The sequence below is a fragment of the Scatophagus argus genome, chromosome 4, assembly GCF_020382885.2.
Source record: "Scatophagus argus isolate fScaArg1 chromosome 4, fScaArg1.pri, whole genome shotgun sequence".
NCBI classification, from domain to species: Eukaryota; Metazoa; Chordata; class Actinopteri; family Scatophagidae; genus Scatophagus; species Scatophagus argus.
The window spans coordinates 18746556-18766720 of NC_058496.1; the positions used below are offsets into that span (position 1 = coordinate 18746556).

The 20165-nt window shown below is 38.7% G+C and overlaps 1 protein-coding gene across 4 annotated transcripts in view; it reads right to left on the minus strand.

The window, feature by feature from the left end:
- zmat4a (zinc finger, matrin-type 4a) overlaps positions 1-20165 on the minus strand; it is a 115641-nt gene that overhangs the window by 40486 nt on the left and 54990 nt on the right. For all 4 annotated transcript variants that reach the window (XM_046386200.1, XM_046386198.1, XM_046386201.1 and 1 more), the window contains one exon: positions 9962-10118. In XM_046386200.1, coding sequence (XP_046242156.1) covers positions 9962-10118 — 157 coding nt within the window. The remainder of the gene's footprint in view (positions 1-9961; positions 10119-20165) is intronic.

Here is a 20165-nt window from a genome sequence, read left to right on the forward strand (position 1 = left end):
GAAAGGGGATCAAAGTGCTCTGAATCCATGCAGTTATCTCTTCCTACAATGCTGCTCCCTTTTGGGCTTTCTACTCACACCCTCTCCTCTGCCTACAAACCCTGTCTGTACAACCCAGGAAATGAAACGTTTTCTTCTGTTCTTCCTTCTGTTGTCTCTGAGGAGGAAGCTCTGCAAACTGTTAAGGCCACGGACAGCAAGCTAACACAAAATTTTGAAAGTTGAGATTTATCACTGTCTGTAATGCTGACGTCCCACAAAGCTGAACCACAAATGCAGCCTCTTTGTCCTTTGGACCAGACTAGACTGTGAAGCTGAGAAATAAGAAAATACTACAGAGGAGGATATTTACTGAGCCTGTTGTAAATGATTGTCAAGGGTGCAACATTTTTCAGTTTCTCAAATTAGGGTGGTATTTGAAATGCTGTTAAGTTAGATTCAAGGCTGTGTCATTTTGAAAAGTGTTGCACATGCCTGGAAAGTACAGATGCAATCCGTAAAAGATTTTTTTTTTCTGCTTGTTCTTCTGCTTCTCTAGAACTGAGAACATTGGTTGTAAATGTGCATTTATCCCACAAGAACAAGACTATATGAGAGTCAGTGTTAATGAATAGTCTGATGTCCTCAAAAACATTGAAAGAGATGAAACGAAAACAAAAAACATCGTGTTGGTAAAACCTTCAATCTCCTTTGACGAGATAAGCATTCCTGTAAACCATTTCATGCCTGCTTCATTACTGGCCGTATCAATTATATTGCACTGGACCGGAGCTCCTCTGAAACATCTGAAGTTAGGAAGAACAAGCAGTGGGCCACTGAAGCTAACAGAAAGGGAAGGTTCTGTGAAAAACAATAGGTTGTTGCATTGCTGCTCTTTGGTTTGTTGTGTGCTCTCTTTGTGAATGAAAACCAAGGGTGTCCCACAATCTGCTTTCCAGGTGAATTGTAGTGACCATGATAGTTACCGTCCTCTTACTTGAGTTTCCAAACTGACTCGCAGATCCATGCCATCAGAATAAACTAACAGAGTGATGGACAGAAGCTTGTCTTGGAATTAGTGCAGATAATGTAATGTGAGTTATAGCTAGAGGTGGATGAGAAGTTTTTGCCAAAAAAAAAAACAAAACAAAATGCATTCTTGTGTTTCAGTGATGCAAATGGAGAAATCCATAAATTATTTCAAGTCTGGCTACAAGACATTTAAAAGCTAAGAAATAAGATTATAATTTAGATAGGGGATCATGATTGCAATTAAATAAATTGTGATATTAATTTCTGGCAAGATTACCCACCCCTAATAAGCAACAGCTATTTGAATGTTAAGCACCTAAACGTACAGCTATAATTCTTACTAATTACAGACTACAGCCAGCAGCTCTGTGAGGTTATACTCAGGCTATCATTACTACGAGATGAATACTAAGGTCAGCATGCTAATACACTCACAATGATGATGTTTAGCAGGTAAACTGTGGTATTAGCATGGTAACATTTGCAAATTAGCAATTTTTAAACACAAAGGACATTTGAGGCACATGAGAATTACTTTAGTAGTTTTCCAAGTATTTAGCCATACACCAAAGCACTGGACACATTATATTTAACATATGATGATGGTGCTACATGGAAGGACAGGGAATCAATAAAGTTAATACAGTTGAGGGGTACATTCATTTTTTTTACCAAACATTTGTCAAAATTGTCTGAAACAAGGGGTTAATTCACTGTCTTCCCCTTAATGCCATGCTGCTGGTGTGGACAAAAGGGCATTTTCATTCCGAAATCAAAGGAATACATGAATAACATCTACCTCATTGTTTGCTCATTTATGTCACTCATTCATTCATGCACTAAAAGTGTCTGAAACCTCCAATAGCCTGTCAAAGATTTCATTCTATGCTGCTGCTTCCTGTACCATTACACCAATTCCTAGTGACAAAACAACTTTATGAAGTGAGTTGCTGCAACAGAATGTCAGCAAAGTCCCTGCGGTGACAGTGTATCAAAATGTAAAACGGTCCAAATGCTGAGGCAGTCCAACAGATAGTCTGAACAGCAGGGAACCTTTAAATGTTACTGCTATGAGTCATGCACTTCAACTGTTGATTCACTGTTAACAGACTGAGACATTTAGAGGCATCAAATAATAGAATCAGTTGAATGAGAAGACTTGGAATCAAGGTCAGATTAAAATATAAACATTTTAGGTCTACATTTCTCCAAATGACTTCTCTGTAGAGAAAATACATGTACATCTCCACATTAAGCTGCAGATGTTGCAGGAAGTGATATTCATGGCAGCTATTGCGCTCACAGCACAGACAATTGGAAACAGGAATGAATGTGGAAATAATGCTTAGAGAAACCATGTGGATGAATAGGGAAATGCATGTGACTGTGCTCATATAAAAACACTAATGACAAATTAACATTCATTCAGGCTGCCTGAGCTCTAAAATAGAAACTGAGCAGGAATTGCAACACATTACAACACTAATATTCAACCGAAAATGCGTGCAGATGAGCATGCTATATAGGTCACTGAAAATACTCACATTAACACTACTGTGCCTGAGTTAAAGGGCAAAGGAGGGTTATTTGTCAGCTCAAAGAGGCTATGTGTAATACAGTAGCTGCCGGTAGAGCTCGTGGGAGCAACATTAAACATTCATTTAAACTGTCAGAGGAAATTCTTGCATGTTCAGAAAGTTAATTTGAAATTCAGAAAAATGGCTTACGTAGAGCTTTTCAACATTTGAGACTGATGATGATGCATTTTTAATATGTTAATCATGGGTTTTGAATAGAGCTTGTGTGGACCCAAAATAATGATGAACATTGTCCATTCAAAGGAGAAAACAACAGAATTTATGAGGCCCTCATAAATTGTAAATTCTCAGCAGTGTTTTTTTTTTTTTCTTTTTTCCTACCAGCAGCACCTGCATGGGTCTTTGGTGTTTGGGGTGAATGAGGAAGAAAATGCTAGGCAGACTAGAATTTTTGCAACTGTACACTGGCTGACAGCAAGCTGGAACAACAGTGTGTCCCCAGAGGCAGGCAGATCAACAGAGGAACCCGGCCAGTCCACTGACGTTACTTATGTAGAAATCAATAGTGTGTGCCTCCAGCTGCCCTGGATTTATCTTCCTGACATTTTCTATTTGTGACAGATCTGGGTGCCTGTACAATAGAAGTGCTTTAAATGACTATTTAGGGGAGAAAGCCAGCTCAGTCCAAAGCTAGCACTTCCTTGATTTCAGCTGGAATATGGATCATTTGGACAAGTGCAAGTCTTTCCTATTAACAGTCTCATCTGATGGTGTGTCCAACTATTTGTATAAATTCGGGATATATAAGTGTTGTTAAAATACAGTTTCAGGCTTTTATACTCAAACAAGACCCATAAGAAGCTCTAAATTAGTACCTGAAATTTTCAGTGATGATAATGATAAAAAATAATGGATGTCAGCAAAAAAAAAAAAAAAAACTCGATCAGCCACAACCAAAAAAAAGGATTTTTATTTTCCAACGTGTCTGTCTCACATAAGGTGGGAGGAGGCTCCTCAGTAATTTCCTGGGTAGTACGATTGATGACTGTGTCACCCCCTCTTTTGGATAGCGTGGGGATGCCTCTGTTCTGAACCACTGGTCACAGATGGCATGCTTAATGGCTGTCACTGACACATGGCAAAGACAGCAGCTAGCAAAAGGTCACTGTCTGTGCTGTACATCATCAGACTGCAATCAGGATTGTTAGAAAGCAAAGTATAATCTCAATCAAATAGTGTCCTAAGGGTCCTCATTATTTCTCACTATCAGGTCTAATGAGAAATAGTTTTGCGCTGGGCCCTAAACAATTGCCTGTTGGCTCTTCTGATCAATGTTCCTGAAAGATTTCTTTATATATTTCCTTTTTTGTGTGTAAATTTTCAACTCCTCTAAAATCTCTTCATAACCATTCCAACTTCCACCTTCAAACTTAAATTTAAAGTTATATCTTTCACAGAGGTTGACTTTTCAAAACAACATTCAAGAAATTCAATAGTTGAGCAACACCCAAAATAACAAAGACAGACATTCTTAATAAATTATATCCATCTGTAAATATGAGAAAAATTAATCCATAATAATTGTTTGGTAGAATGCAAAATTGTGTTTGGCCTTTAGCAGTTTAGCTATGAACTGAACAAAAACTTTTAATCAAGAATATATGAAAACTTCAGTTTGGCATCAGGCTCTGTTTCAATCACTCCCTTCACTGACTGCAGTTTCCTTGAATGATTTCCGATTTTTTTGACCTGACATACCAATTTTTGCAGATTTCGATTTTTCTTTCTAAAAACCATTATTGACAGCATGAGCAAACAAAAATCTACTTTTCTGCCACATTTTGCTTTACTTAACAAAAGCAGGTGCAACAGATTTATATAACAAAACAAATGTCAGTTACTATTATTTTACAGTATGTTATATATTATAAATTCACCAGGGCTGAGTTAATTTATGAAATTTCTGAAGCCTCTTGTTAACCTTTTCTGGGCTGAAGCTAACTTGGAGCTAACCGCTTTATTTTACAAACAGCGGTGAAACAGCATGCGGGAGCTCTGCTTGGTCTGGAGAAGTCATAGCATTTATTCACTGACTGACTGTGACTTGCACTGGTTATTTACAGTGAACTAAAACTTATGCCTAACCCTGTGTACACTTCTGCTTTGCTGCACACATGCCATCACTTGCTGCTCGCCCTTTCACTCACTCACATATGTACTGCTCCATTTCTTAACGGAGCCACACTACTCTGGTAACACTATTCTCAACTATAGAGCACGGCAAATCAAACAGGGTTGTGAATTCCATAATTTCCTGTATAATTGCTTTGGTCCTTCCACTGCTCATACCAAGGAAAGATAGGAGAGGCTGCTGGCTTGTGCTTGTCACTGAGCTCTAGCTAGCTTTAGCTTTAGCTGCTTTTGCTTCGCTTTTGTCTTCTTCACTCACGGTGAAGAACTTGTTATCATGTGGCTGCGAGCTACTGCCTGCACCACTGTACAGTGCATCCAAAAAGTATTCACACCGCTTTGCTTTTTGCATATTTTGTTATGTTACGGTCTCTTTCCAAAATGGATTAAATTCATTTTTTCACTCAAAATTGTACACAAAATACCCCATAATGACAAAGTGAAACAAGTTTGCTTGAATTCTTTTGTAAATTTACTAAAAATAAAAAACAAAAATATAACGTGTACATAAGTATTCACACCCTGTGATCAATACTGTGCTGAAGCCCCTTTGGCAGCAATTACGGCCTTTTTGAGTATGATCCTATAAGCTTGGCACACTTATTTTTGGGCAGTTTCTCCCACTCTTCAATGCAGAACCTCTCAAGCTCCATCAGGTGGGATGAAGAACGTTGGTGCAAAGCCATTTTCAGATCTCTCCAGAGATGCTCAATAGAGTTCAAGTCTGGGCTCTGGCTGGGCCACTCAAGGACATTCACAGAGTTGTCCTGAAGCCACTCCTTGGTGATGTTGGCTGTATGCTTAGGGTCGTTGTCCTGTTGGAAGATAAACCTTCGCCCCAGTCTGAGGTCCAGTGCACTCTGGAGCAGGTTGTCAGCAAGAATGTCTCTGTACATTGCTGCAGTCATCTTTCCTTCAACCCTTACTAGTCTCCCAGTTCCTGCTGCTGCAAAACATCCCCACAGCATGGTGCTACCACCACCATGCTTCACAGTAGGAATGGTATTGACCAGCTGATGAGCAGTGCCTGGTTTCCTCCAGACATGACGCTTGTCATTCATGCCAAAGAGCTCAAACTTTGTTCCATCAGACCAGAGAATTTAGTTTCTCGTGGTCTGAGAGTCCTTCAGGTGCCTTTTGGCAAACTCCAGGTGAGCTTTCATTTTACTGAGGTTGCCTTCTGTCAGGCCACTCAAACATACAGGCCTGATTGGTGGAGGGCTGCAGAAATGGTTGTCCTTCTTGAAGGTTCTCCCCTCTCCACAGAGCAACACTGGAGCTCTGTCAGAGTGACCATTGGGTTCTTGGTCACCTCCCTGACTAAGGTCCTTCTCAGTTTAGTTGGGCAGCCAGCTCTAGAAAGAGTCCTGGTGCTTCCAAACTTCTTCCACTTAAGGATTATGGAGGCCACTGTGACAATTCCTTTGGCATCATGGCTTGGTTTGTGCTCTGACATGCACTGTCAACTGTGAGGGCTTATATAGACTGGTGTGTGCCTTTCCAAATCATGCCCAATCAATTGAATTTACCTCAGGTGGATTCCACTCAAGTTGTAGAAACCTCTGAAGGCTGATTAATGGAAACAGGATGTAACTGAGTTCAGTTTTGAGTGTCATGACAAGGGGTGGGAATACTTATGTACATGTTATATTTTTTGTTTTTTTATTTTTAATAAATTTGCAAAAGATTCAAGCAAACTTGTTTCACTTTGTCATTAAAAGGTATTTTGTGTAGATTTTTGTGGGAGAACTTTAATTTAATCCAATTTGGAAAGAGACTGTAACATAACAAAAGCAAAAAGCAAAGCGGTGTGAATACTTTGTGGATGTACTGTACATACGACAAGTGGTGCATGTGTAACATGGACTGGCTTAAAATCAGAAATACGGGAGACTGACCAGTCTGGGTCTTTCCGGTCTGAACGCGAAAACTGGCCGAAGCATCTCTACTGCTGAGGAACATAAATGTTTCAATCAGCAAAAGCCAGAGCAGAAAGAAACCACTTCAGAGAACATGCAGACTCCACACAAAAGGATCTAGACAGGGATTTGAACCTGGAAACCTCTTGCTGCACCACTGTGTCGCCCAGGAATTATTTAATTCTGTCTTTCAGCCAGAGATTTCAATGTTCTCTCTGGAAAATGTTAGCTCAAAGACAATCGCTTTGCATGCCACTCTACTGAGTCAATCCTCCCACTTTAGAGGGAAAAAGGCTGCAATGGCTAAAGCAGGATACTTTCTGTATGGTTCAACAATGGGAGACATCAGATAACACCACTATAAAAATGCAAAGCCTTATCAGTCAACAGAAAACTTCCAAAGAATTAAAAAAAATTGAGACTGACTGAGAAACTGAGAAAAGAGATCGTGAAATCTGAAGCACAAATAAAACAAAAAAATGTAAAGTGCATAATGACCTGGTCAACTGCAGACAAAAAGCTACGGTAAATAAAAAGCTCAAGGCTGATCTATTCACATCCACACTGCTCACTGTGGACTCAGGTGTTGGGTTTGAGAAGTTTGCTCTGTTTCTCATTCGCTGTTTCCCCTGCGATCTTCACTCATTATTCTCTCACAACTGCTAATTTGTAAGTAGGCTCAAGGTGAGCAGCTGTCACAGGAATACAGCAGCAGCAGACTTCACACACCCCAAGGTAAAGAGCAGTTGGTGATTAAATCTAAGTAACACACGCATAGGCACACACAGACCAGCCAACCACACCATGTTGGGCTGCTGTTAGTAAGTTGTAACACAAGACATGCAACATTTTCATAAACAAGAACAAGATATTCACAGCCATGCTGGCAGCCGCTTGGGGGTAAATGCTAGCATCAATATACTACGATGGCCACAATGACTTTTTGGATTGTTAGCGTTTTAACATTTGGTTAACTTTAACAACTTAGACCTTGTTTTTGCTGATGCCCAATCTTAAAAGTTCTCTCCTTGATACAGTCATGTAGAAGTGCATTTCAGGTGTATCAGTCCAACATGACCTCAGCCAGAAAGTGCTGTAAAACACTGTCAGCCTGGTATCCAGTTACTTTTTGTTTTGACTTTGTTTTACCATTGTGTTACCAGTGCTGATAAACAACATGAAAAACATCCATCGCACATTGCAGCATTCAGGTTTATGCACTGAATTTGAAGCTAGCATAATTTAGCATAAAGATCGCAAACATGAAAATGGTGATAATGACCTTCTGGTTAGCATATACTACTATTCTGACTAAATCAGACCATTATTTTAAATTGCACCTTGTACTCTGAATATTACTTTATTAGCAGGAGAACAGGATGCTGCCTCAAGCACAAAGGTAATGGTGAAGGTATGGCAGTATGAGGTCAGAGAATGAAAGCTGATTGAGACAGACAGTTAAATTGACAACTGACCATCTAAAATGATAATCTTAGTGGAAAAGATGTGTAATGTATTGTGTGTGGTTCATTTTTCCTCTCAAAACAGACTTAGTTTTCTCAAAGTAAGTTTGATGACTTGTAATTTCAATGTCAGGACCAATTCCGCAGGACAATGCTTGTAGTGCAATAAAGTCCATTGTGTGTTGTTATTTAAATGACTAAGCTTTCAATTGTATATGCATTACTTATAACTTCCATAAACTACTCAGACAGTTAACAGGTTTTTACTTGCCCCTATACAAACTATTTTATTTATTATTGTTTATTATTTATATATCAAATGACAACAAAGACTTTTATTTTATTTGTCCTCTTTAATTGTATCCACTTAGCTCTGAAACTTGCACCAAACTGCGCAATATATAGCTACCTTCACTTGACTAAACTCATGTTTCCCAAATAACTGAAAAATTCTCTTGTACTTCAGCTCATAAACATCTGTTTTCTCATGAGTTCCCAGTTGGTATTATGTATATTTATGTCTGAACAGACATGAGTCTAAGTGAGATCTCTCAGTCCTTGGTTATTTCCATAATCAGCTTTGAAAAAACAAAACAAAACAAAACAAAGCAAAAAAAAACAAAAAACGGTATAATTCTTTTTATCATTTGCCTAATCAGGTAAATGATAAAAATGACAAGATTTTTCTTGCAAGAAGGCAAGATTTTAGATTAAGTAGCTGCAGGTGGTTTTACTCGCCCTGGGCAATCAGGCAATCCTTATTGACTGTAAAACAGAGGTAAGATTACATTTTTACATTTTTATTTTGCCATATTCACATCTGGCAAAGACTCTGTAGAATTCACACATTAAAATGAATGGAAACGTGATTGAAATTACTGAAGCATCCCTGTAAAACTATGACCTGACTATGTTTGATATACAACCAAAATGACATATCAATAACCTCCAAAAGACTGAAAATATTTTTTTCTACTTATTAAAAGTTGGCTATTGTGTTTTTTTTTGTTAAACTCTTCCTTTAAGCTCATTATAGCAGACTACAGCTATTTTTGGTTGTGAACACCGGCGCATAACACAGCGCAATAAAAAATGAACAAATCGGTCATGCTCTCAAGTTTACATTACATAAAGTATATTCAGAACATTAGCTTAGCTTTGCAAGAGAGAAACAAGATAAAACGTGTAAGCTTTAAAGGTGCAGGTCACCTTTGGACGGAGTTAGGCTAGGCCCTCGCTCTGCTGCCAGTCTTAATGCTAAGCTAACCATCTGGAGCTTCATACTAACCATACAGACATGAGAGTGTTGTCAACTGTCTGTGAGACAGCCAACAAGCACGTTGTTTCCCAAAATGAAAATCATTCCTTTAATGTAAAGTTGTTTCCATAAGCTTATACAGTTTTGATAAAATCTACAACTGATCTATATCTGACCAAATTTGAAAAGACAGAATAAGGTGTTTCATGCTTGGTTAGTGGAACAATAGCTGGAGTCATTGTGGCCATTTTGTGTCCTTGTACCCTAATATATACAGTACACAAGACAATTATATATCAAACTCTGGCAATGTTATTTGTTATGACTCTAACTCAGAGACAACAGTAGGAGAGGTGTGGGGAAAACACAAACTGAGTCTGACCTGAATGCTACATAATTATTTAAAATCACCTTCAAGGTTCTAATTCACTTTACACATATGTAACTACGGCACCAAATCAACACATATGGCATCCCATGTCTCATTTTTTAATTATTTTTCTTCTGAATAGAAATCCTCATTGGATACATTTAGTTTCTCTATCATTTATAGCCACAATACATTCTTAACAAGTGCTATACCTTTAGTTGTGATGGCAGGCTGCTCCCCCAGTAGCAGTTTTAGTCTCTTGGCATGGATTTTACCCTGGTAGTGTGACTGTGCCACCACTGCTGAGGTGAAGGACATGTTACAGAGTGTGCAGCACTTATTCTTGTCCACATCACCCTCATCGCTGCCCTGAAAAAACACAGTAACATCTTATCAATGATACATGAAAGAATCCAACAAAACATTTATCTGTGTGTGCTTTTTAAACAGGATTCGATCAAACTTGTCAAATGTATAATGAACAAAGAACAGTATATAGTTCTAGCAAGACAGCTGCACATTGAACACATCACTAATCTCTAACATTTCTGATTCAGGGGAGGACTGCAACACTCATCCTCTAAAGTGTTCAGATCCTGGCAGGATGCAAATGAAGTCAACTCAGTGTTTTAAAGGGTGATAGTGGGGCCAATTGTGGACCACTCAGTGAGACTCCATCTGTGAAAGCTGCATCAAAACCCATTATCCCGAGAGAATGTGGAGGACACATTGCATGCATGCAGCAAGAGAGATGGATGTTTTTCCTGAGAAGTAAGAGGTGAGGAGAGGGAAGCAGTGTCCCGCAAGGCAAGCAGGGTCAAGGAAGCAATGATATTCAGGGAGGAGGAAGAGAAGAGGCGAGGGAACTCCATGACCTCGTTCAGATGTCTGTTCCTTTGCCTGGTGTGCCATACCAGTACAGCAGGCCTGAACATGGAGAACTGTCTGTGCGTGTCTTTTCAGCTTAATTGTCTCAGCTTGAAACAAACTGAGATAATGAGCCTGTTCACCTTTGTGACGCACATAATTCTAACACTAACGGTTGTCTTCATATTATACTTCTGTGAATGTAGGCTTTTGTAGGCTACTGCCTACATAGTGTTTGGTTTGAGTTGACATCCCATGTTTGTAGTTTTCAGTATTATTTAAGCCATACTGAAATTCTGTAAACTATATGTTTGCCAAGAAATCAATATGATATGTTTGGTATTTGTTTTAACATCACACAAGTTGATGTCACAACCAATCAACTTGTGTGACATGCAGAGGCACATGTTTGGGAGGTGCGCATGTCCTCTGCAAGCCTCTGCAAGCCTCTGCAACCAGCAGCTACCCTTAGCCATAGGTCTGCAGGGACATTTACCTGTGTGTCTGTAGAAGCATATATCCAGCATTAGATGCTGTTCGAAAAATATGTACAAAATGGTAAAAGATAGAACATATGCAGTAGTAGTATTATGGTTTTATAGCCATGCTTCCAGTTGATTACCCACACAGAAAGGAAATATATGAACATATATCCAAATATATACAGAATATATGCAGAATATATGTTGCATGTATGCCATATTTAGGATCATATATGTGCATGTCATATATTACTTGTATATACATACATATATATATATATATATCCACATATATGCCACAGTCAGGTGCATATATACCATAGATAATGCCTATAACTCACTTTATTATGTAATGTGCATATATGTTCAAGCAAAATGTATTTATGATTGTACTTATTTTAATTCAATGCAGATTGAGGTTTGCAGAAGAAAATTCAATGTATAAGACAATTGCTCTTGTGTTCTGTTGTTTTGTTTAAACAAGTTAAAACATGGTGCAAATGTGCTGTGTCCTTAACTGCCACAATCGTTCACATGATCGCTTCGGCAAAAGAATAAAACGATGGGCTGAGATTTTTCTCATTTCCAACGCTGAAGCAAAGCCAAGGACCTCGGCTGGTCCTGGTGTCTCCATGCAACTGGCCACTGTTTACATTCAGAAAAGTTTTGCCTCTTTTTTGCTGGGCCTAACAACATGAGTTCATTACAGTAAATGGACTTTAGAATATTTTATGCAACCTAAGCTTGTAGTGTTGCTGTATATTCCCACCACTGTGTGATAAAGAACAGAAAAATATCCCCATATAGTTGACAAAACAGAAGCACTATGCATAACATACCAGATTTAAAGGTACAATTATTACATTTTGGAGCTTTCAACTACATCTCATATCTGTGACAGGAAATGGAATAAGATTAAATAATCAAACAACTTAATGTCTGTATCTTACTCAGTCCACTGAAAATGGAAACTAGTCTTCCAGCTTATCAGACTGGATGGATAGATGTACATGATGCAACGGCAGAGCAGCTCTGTTGTTGCATCATGCTGTTTACACTTTTTTCACTATGCAGTCTCACATTTAAAAAAAATATATGAACATATATGTTTTTTATCTATGCCACATATATTTTCCAACATATGTGCACATATTTGAAAATGACCCCCACATATATGTCTTTCAACTATATGTACATATATATCCATATATGCAGACATATATTTACATATGTAATTTCCCAGTTATCTATCCCAGTTGTCTGTAATTTCCCAGTTATGGGACTAATAAAAGATTATCGTATAGCATCGTATAACACACGTCTTATACATTGTATGTGTGTACACCGATATCTAATATAATCAAAGTTGATTTACCTCATTTGTTAGCTAATGATAGTCTAATTCACTGAGTTAAACACTTATCTATCTTTGCTTTCAAAAATAATTTGGACAGTAGCCAAACTAATTACAAAGGTAAACTTCTGATTCAAGCCATCTTTACATTGTTTGTACTCATTTAGAATGCTGGATGTGAGCCGGGACACGACAGATGCCAATTTACACTGACTTTATTGCAAAGCTTTTTTAAACAGCATTTGCATTTTACTCAACAGGTTATTTCAGCTCTGCTTAATTACTCTCAGCAACACATAATGACTTTTAATTAGCCAGCAGAAGGTCTCTTGTGTTGACTGCATTAGTCCATGGTATACAGGGAACAATTTCTTTTCTGTCAAGAGAAAGGCACAAATGGATGAACGTAATGGACAAGAAGATCTTCTCATTCGTCAATAACTGCACCGTTCACCTGATCCTTTCTTAATATTTTACAATTTAAGCAATGTACTTTGTAATGGCTTCAGCAAATGTTAACACTGTTACAGGGAATAAATCCACCCTGAACTTCATTCACATTGGAATGGAAAAGTATTAATAAAGAAAAGTCAAAGGATTAAATTGGTTGCTGTGATTTCACTTGTTCTCATCACAATGATAACCACTAATGCAGTACTTTGTCGTGAAAGAACAACTTAAACCTGTTTTTTGCCGATGTGCAATGTTCTTCTTCACCTCTTCACTTCTGCAGTGATGTAGAAGTGCACTCCAGGCTGTGTCAGTACACTGTGACATCAATGTTGGGTGCGGTTACAGGTGCAAATGAGTTGAAGCCGGTGAGGGCTCTTCCACCTGGTATCAAGTGAGTCTTTGTCCATCACAGTGGAGGTCAACAGCAGTAAAGGAATAGCTGACATTTTAGAAATGCTGAGATGAATGAGAAGATCAAAGCAATGCTCATGGATATGCATTAGATTTGATGCTAGCTTAACGTAGCCTCTTTTCTGTCTCTGTATAAAAGACTGTCTGGACTACATGACATCCTGGAGCTTTCTGCATGAGAACCTCAGAATGATAGACTCCAGGAGATAAAACATGAGCATAACATAATGAATGAGCTTTAGAAATGCTTTTTTTTGTTGTTTGTTTTTAGCTAATCAATTGCTGGCTATACTTTCATATTTAATGTACAGAGTGAAAGCAAATAAATTGTCCAACTAATTTCTTACTGTCCGGGAAACTTTTCCTTTAAAGATAAAAATCAGTTCCAACATATTTACAACCTATCTATCTAACCCTACTGCTTTCTACATTACATGATGAAACATAGTGACAAGGTCACTGCTCTGGTATACAGTACATACTGCACAGAGAGATAATCAAGCCACTGACCAGCCTTGTTTCATCAATATAACCGTGAGGGGAAATGCATGAAACTACTGAAATGTAACATTATTAATGGTCTGTCGGAACTATGAAATTGGAAAAACCCAACAGTACTGTTTATCCTTTGATGCACTGGATCAAAGCAACATTTGACTGAGCTACAAGCCCTGACCGTATGTGACGTGACTCATAATTTTATTCCAGTGGGGCAAAATGTTTGTTTACTTTGTAAGAGTTTGCATACAGCCACACAGAATGCACAAACTGTCTGCAACAACATTAACACAGTCCACATTTTAAATTCAGACCAACAATCACTGTTTTCCATGTCATTAAGTACCCATTAATCCCAGAGGAGGTCCATGTGACTTGTAACAAAGGACCCACAAACATTCACCTTGATAAGTCAACATGTGCTCTTATCTGCAATATACTTTACGATAACACTTACAATAGTGAGCTTTGCTATTAAGCTAATTAATGGCTTAATGATGAAAATGGCAAACAGGATTGGATATGAAGCAACAGCTTACACAGATTAGTGAAATTACCTTTGGGCTTCCTTTAAGAAGTGCTGAATTTCTCACAGTTTGGTCTTCATGACGGAAGACCAACGAACATGCTTCTTGTGAGTGGAAACTGATGTCATTATGTGGGAGGTTCTGAATCGTAGTACACAAAGATCCACTTCTCTAAATAAGCTGAATGTTATAACAGTTTAGAGGAGTTGAGACAATGGCTTAACCTGTTACTGTGTTTGTGTCAATCTGACCATTGTATACAGAACACTTTGCTTTACAACAAGTTCTTTATACCTGGTCTGATCTTTGATTTCAATTATCTTACTTAAAAATTATAAACACAATTGTTGCTGTGCTGGGATCAGCTGGATAGCTGCATTTCAAGATCTGTGTCAGATTGAGCAATTGTACAGTCAAAAGGCCAAGATACAATGGTATGAGCTGTTTTTGACTATCACTGATAGTATTTAAAGATGGACGACATGACAGTTCATAAGAAGCCACAACATCTCGACTGCCCCCTAGTGGCTGGCTGTAGTACTTGTCAAACTCCTCCCCCTCTACGTTAGCTGCCAAACTGAAAGTACAGGTCAAATAAATTTTTCCAAAAAAGATGGTCATTTTAGATAGTTGTTATCATACTGACGTATGTTCAAGTGTTCATTTTCAGATAGGTTTGATACTAATTAGTTACCTGATGTTATAAAAAAGGGTGACACATCATGATGGCAACTCATTGAGGTAGTTGTACGGGCGGTAACTCGTGAAGAGCAGTATCTTTGTGACATGCTGCAATGGAAACAAAGCTTGATTTATGACTGGTGAAGATGTCAACATTAGTTTCTACAGAGACAACGTGTTCAGCTAGGTCAGTTTATAAGGTCAGTGCCAAACATTAAGTTAAGTTTTTTGTCTTTTGTTTGGCAGAAGAATGTTTTAATAAACTCACTGTAATCAAGCGTTCCTAAAATATCTCTCATCTCACTGCAAATCTCCTAAGAGATTAGCACACTTCTGGAGCTCTCCTTAAGATTGATTGAGAATGGGATTAAGACTGACTCCCTAAATTAAGAAAGTGGGAAAAGACTCATTTACTCCCACTCTTAAAAGCAGCACCAAAAACACAGAATTTTTGACCAAGTAGGTCTGTTTACCTACTCTGAGATGATTCAGAGGTTGCAAAAACATACCTGTCAATTTTGATAGTACCCACAGCTTTTTAATGTGTTTACAAGCATATGAAGCCACATCAGACAATATGATTGTATTTGAGGAATACGATATCAAGGAGTTCCTAAACAAAGCCAACGTGGGCAAGGATGTGTTTCACCAGCGGGGTTCCCATGCTGCAATTTCAAATTGGACCCTTTACTGAAATGCTATTTGTAGTAAACTGTAATCTAGTACACATCTCCACTGTGTGTGTGTTTGTGTCTAATGTCTGCGTGTGTGCACGCGTGCGAATGAGAAGGCAAAAACACAGTTCCTCCTCCCTCTGTGTGGTAACTGAGGAACACTGCTGCACACTGATTCATTCTGACACACACACACACACACACATCCCCTCGCTCTGCCCTTGGCTTTGCCCTTCAGTAACTGTTAGCACACACACGCACACGCACACGCACACACACACACACACACACTTACTTCACGTACCAAGGTAAAAGCAGCAGCACAGTCAGTAGATTGCAGGATTTCATAGACATAATGAGCAAATATATATTCAGGAAGAGACCAAAATACACCAGGAGATGAGACGCCACCTCCAAGTAGGAAAGATTCATAATTTCATGGTTAATTAAAATTCGATAAACAAAGGGCTAATTGCATGGAAATGTGATTAATGAAGCAGTGGGTAAGGATAAATTGCCAGATTGACAAGTACTAGCAGTGTTATGTATTTTGGATCCAGGGTGGTTACAAGAAGTGTAGCAGTCTAGTGTGGTTACCTGATTACCTGAGTTTAGGAAATGTGAAGGAATTTCTGCTAAGCTCAGCAGCATAGTTTTAAATCTCTTTGTTTCTGCCTTTTTGGTTCCAGAGAATCTATGAGTCATCTGAAACACAACACATACAACCTCTGCCATATTTCAGCAGTCATGTATAGTGGGGTTCATTTTTTGTGTGTGGGCTCAATCCAACACTGTGAAAAATAATTGGAGTTCTGCATTGGCACTATATACTGCTGTGCTGCACTTCTCTGTGTATGTAACTGATGTAGGCATGGAGACAGAGAGAGATAAAGTGAGAGAAAGAGAGAGAGACATTGCATTTTGATGGGAGAGAGAGGGGGAGGAGGGCTCCGCCTCATTCCCATTCATGTGAGGCATAATAAAATAATCTTTTTGATTTGCAAGCAGTATATTCTCTTTGCTGTCAGCACTGTGCTGCACATTTTCATCTTGGTTTTAGTGAACCAGTGCATCCTTGCCTTTCTGTGTTTGTGGTGTAATATAGACAGGCTGTGTGATTTTTTACTCCACCGGACTGCTGTTGTTTCCTTTTGTCACTGCATCAGAAATGCCACAGCGTAAAACATGCACAGGCTTGCAGAGACTCCATCTGGGATGCAACATTTTATTTCTAGTGCTGGAGTCAAAAAGCTGCACTCCTCCTCGAGGTAATAGCTTTGGGTTGTGACTAGCCGGGACTGGATTGTCCTGATCCTGGCCTGGCTTAAGCACCGTAAAATGCCTGGGCTAAATCTGGAGGTCAGGGAACACTCACTACTCATGTGCATCTCCCCTTAGGCAGACGCAGAAGAAATAGGACAGCTAAGTGCAAGGGTATCCTGGCAAAAAAAGGATAAGGAGGACTTGCTCCCCACATAGCTAGGGACAATGCAGTCTATTGCTGCCAAGCAGAGCATACAAGGGAGTGCTAAACAGGGCTGACACACACTATAAAGTGACCTTCACACTAAAAGGGAGGAAGTACCAGGGCTGGACTTGCCTAGAAAGTGTGTCACAAGCCAGCAGTAACAGATGGTAAAAGAGACTTTAGACAATCTACTCTTCACAAATAGATTAGTATAAGCATAAACGAGTGCTTTAAATATGCTGCATATCCACACTGAAATGTCAAAAAAATGACTAAGAAAGAAAGAAAGATATGTAATTTTATTCAAGGTAATGGTGTGTTTCATTTGTTGTCATTAACTTCCAGGAGAGAGTCAGAGTGAGGAAGGAAGTCAGCAAATGTGACTGTAATGTGAATAAAACTTTAAATTATCACCCTTCTGCCTGAGCATTTTCATCAGCAAAGGTTTAATAAAGACATAAATAACAGCAACTCCTATGTTCCCACGTTACTTTGGTTTTATTTTGTATTAACTGGGAGACTCTAAAGCGACAGAAACTACAAAAGCTGAAACGTGCATTCCAACTCAGCTTTAATTCACTTGCTTATGATAATGCAGCGACATTGCAAAAACCAGCCCAGGGTAGTCAGACATTCAGACAGGTTGTAAAAAGACTAACAGTATTTCTGCCTCTAGTTAGCATAAGCTGACACTTTATTTGGAGGTAAAAAATTAAAAATGTTTCAAAATCTTGCAGCGGTTTTGTTGAATTCAGTGTTAGCTCAACTCATGGCTGAAGCTTAAAAGTAAAACGCTTGCTTAGGGCCAGACAATATCTCCAAAAATATGACCACAATATGTTTTTTTCCATGATCAATGTCAATATTTGTCAAAATATAATTTGCAGCAACTTTGAGAAGTATCCTAAATATGACTGTAGCCTGAAGATTCATTAGTTAAACTTAAAGAATATAGATTTTAACGTAAAAAATAGAATAACATTTGAATTTAAATATTTAACTATTAACTATGCATGGCTTGGTTGAGAGTATATTTTATTATAAATGAGTAAGTACTGAACACTAAACACTCTTTATCTTAGTGTTGGCATATCAGTTTACTTTCGAATTTCTTAGGTCGATGATCCCCTACTGACACTGCTGGAAAGGTTATGTTTAGCTCTGCTGAATTCCGACAAAACCTAGAGCTCTACACTGTGAAATATTTTTTACTCTTTGGCGACTTTCTTGTTAATGAGACTTGCCCACATTCAACCCCCCAAGAATGGTGCTGAGCCGTGAAGTAATTTGGTGTAGTGGCTGCACTGGGGGATTGCAACATTTTTCCTAAACACTCTCCTTGGAAAAAGAGTAGATTAAAGCCACAGCATCACTAACCCTTCGAATTGACTCTAGTGAGGACATATGATGGAATTATTTTATTTCAGTCATGCGTGAGGTCGGCAGGAAGTTACCATTGTGTAGCTGACTAGCCAGCTAAGAAAACAAAATACAAACAAGAATGCTAGCTGACCGCTGACAACGATAACTGACTAGGCCCCTTACTGCCAGTGAAGGGTAATCTTAATGCTTCAGCATACCAAGACATTTTGGATGATGCTATGCTTCCGACTTTGTTGAAGGTCCTTTTCTATTCCAGCATGACTGTGTCCCAGTGCACAAAGTCCATAAAGACATGGTTGGATGAGTTTGGTGTGGAAGAACTTGTCTGGCTCACACAGAGACCTGACCTCAACCCCATCCAACACCTATGGGATGAACTGGAATGGAGACTGTGAGCCAGAACTTTTGGTCCAACATCAGTGTCTGACCTCACAAATGCTCTACTGTGTGAATGGGCAAAAATTCCCACAGAAACACTCCAGAATTTTGTGGAAAGCCTTCCCAGATGAGTGGAAGCTGTTATTGCTGCAAAGGCAGGGACCAACTCCATGTTAATGTCTATGTATTTAGAATGTGATATTATTAAGGTCTTCGTTGATGTAAGACTTTTGTCTATAAAGTGTTGTTTACAGTGTTTATAAGTCATATGAGTGTCATAGCCATTAGTAAGCCATTCCACATTTGTGGAGACGTTCATACTCTGACAGTGGAGAGTTAAATAAAAGTGGGTGGTGTAACTCAGCTAATAGGCTATGCTAACTTAGAGAGTTCTTTGTTCAGCACAGTCAACACGGTTTGCTATTGTTCAACAGCACAAATCCAAGTGTCACAACAATCAATGTGGGGAATTTCACACAAAAGAACTGGAACAGATTTACTTTGCCCCTGTGAAATAACATAAAGAAAATGAATTGATTTTATCACACAATTTTGTGGTTTTAAATGCTGGTTTGAGAAGCTCTGAACTCATATAAGGTTGCATCCATGAAGGTAGCACAAGCAATTTACAACAATCTGTGGAGTTCAGAGGGTTTACTGAACCTGACTGAACAGTGGTATGAGCACACTTCACAGAAGGAAAGAGCGATTTAGGATAAGAACACAATAATGTTCTTGCATTAGGCCCACTGACTGACACATTTGTCTTAATCCAGCATCTGCTTCCTTCTCTTTACTTTCCACAAGGTTAGACAATTCCTTGCTCATCCTTATCTACGTTTTTCACAGTATAACATAATTGTGAACAGCAGGTTCACATTGTGAAAGACCCAGCTGAGGGACTCTGAGAATATTCTGATCACTTACACCAATTCAGCAAAACATACAGCTGTGATGACTGCATGCTCAGCGCTTTTAATGAACCATATGAAGCTGACATTTTCACCCAAATTAGTTTTCCATTGTTGGAGTCACCCCTCACCTTGATAATGAGGTGCAGACAGTTTCCTAAATAAATCCACAGTTTAGAAATGACTTGGGATGATTATTTAAAGCAACATAATTTACATCAAATGCCCTGGGCGTGCAAGAGAAGATTACACCTTCTTCTATATGATAAAATCAAAACACAAAAAAAATCAAGCCCAAACCTTTGTACTGAGCAAAGCAAGAGTGGCAC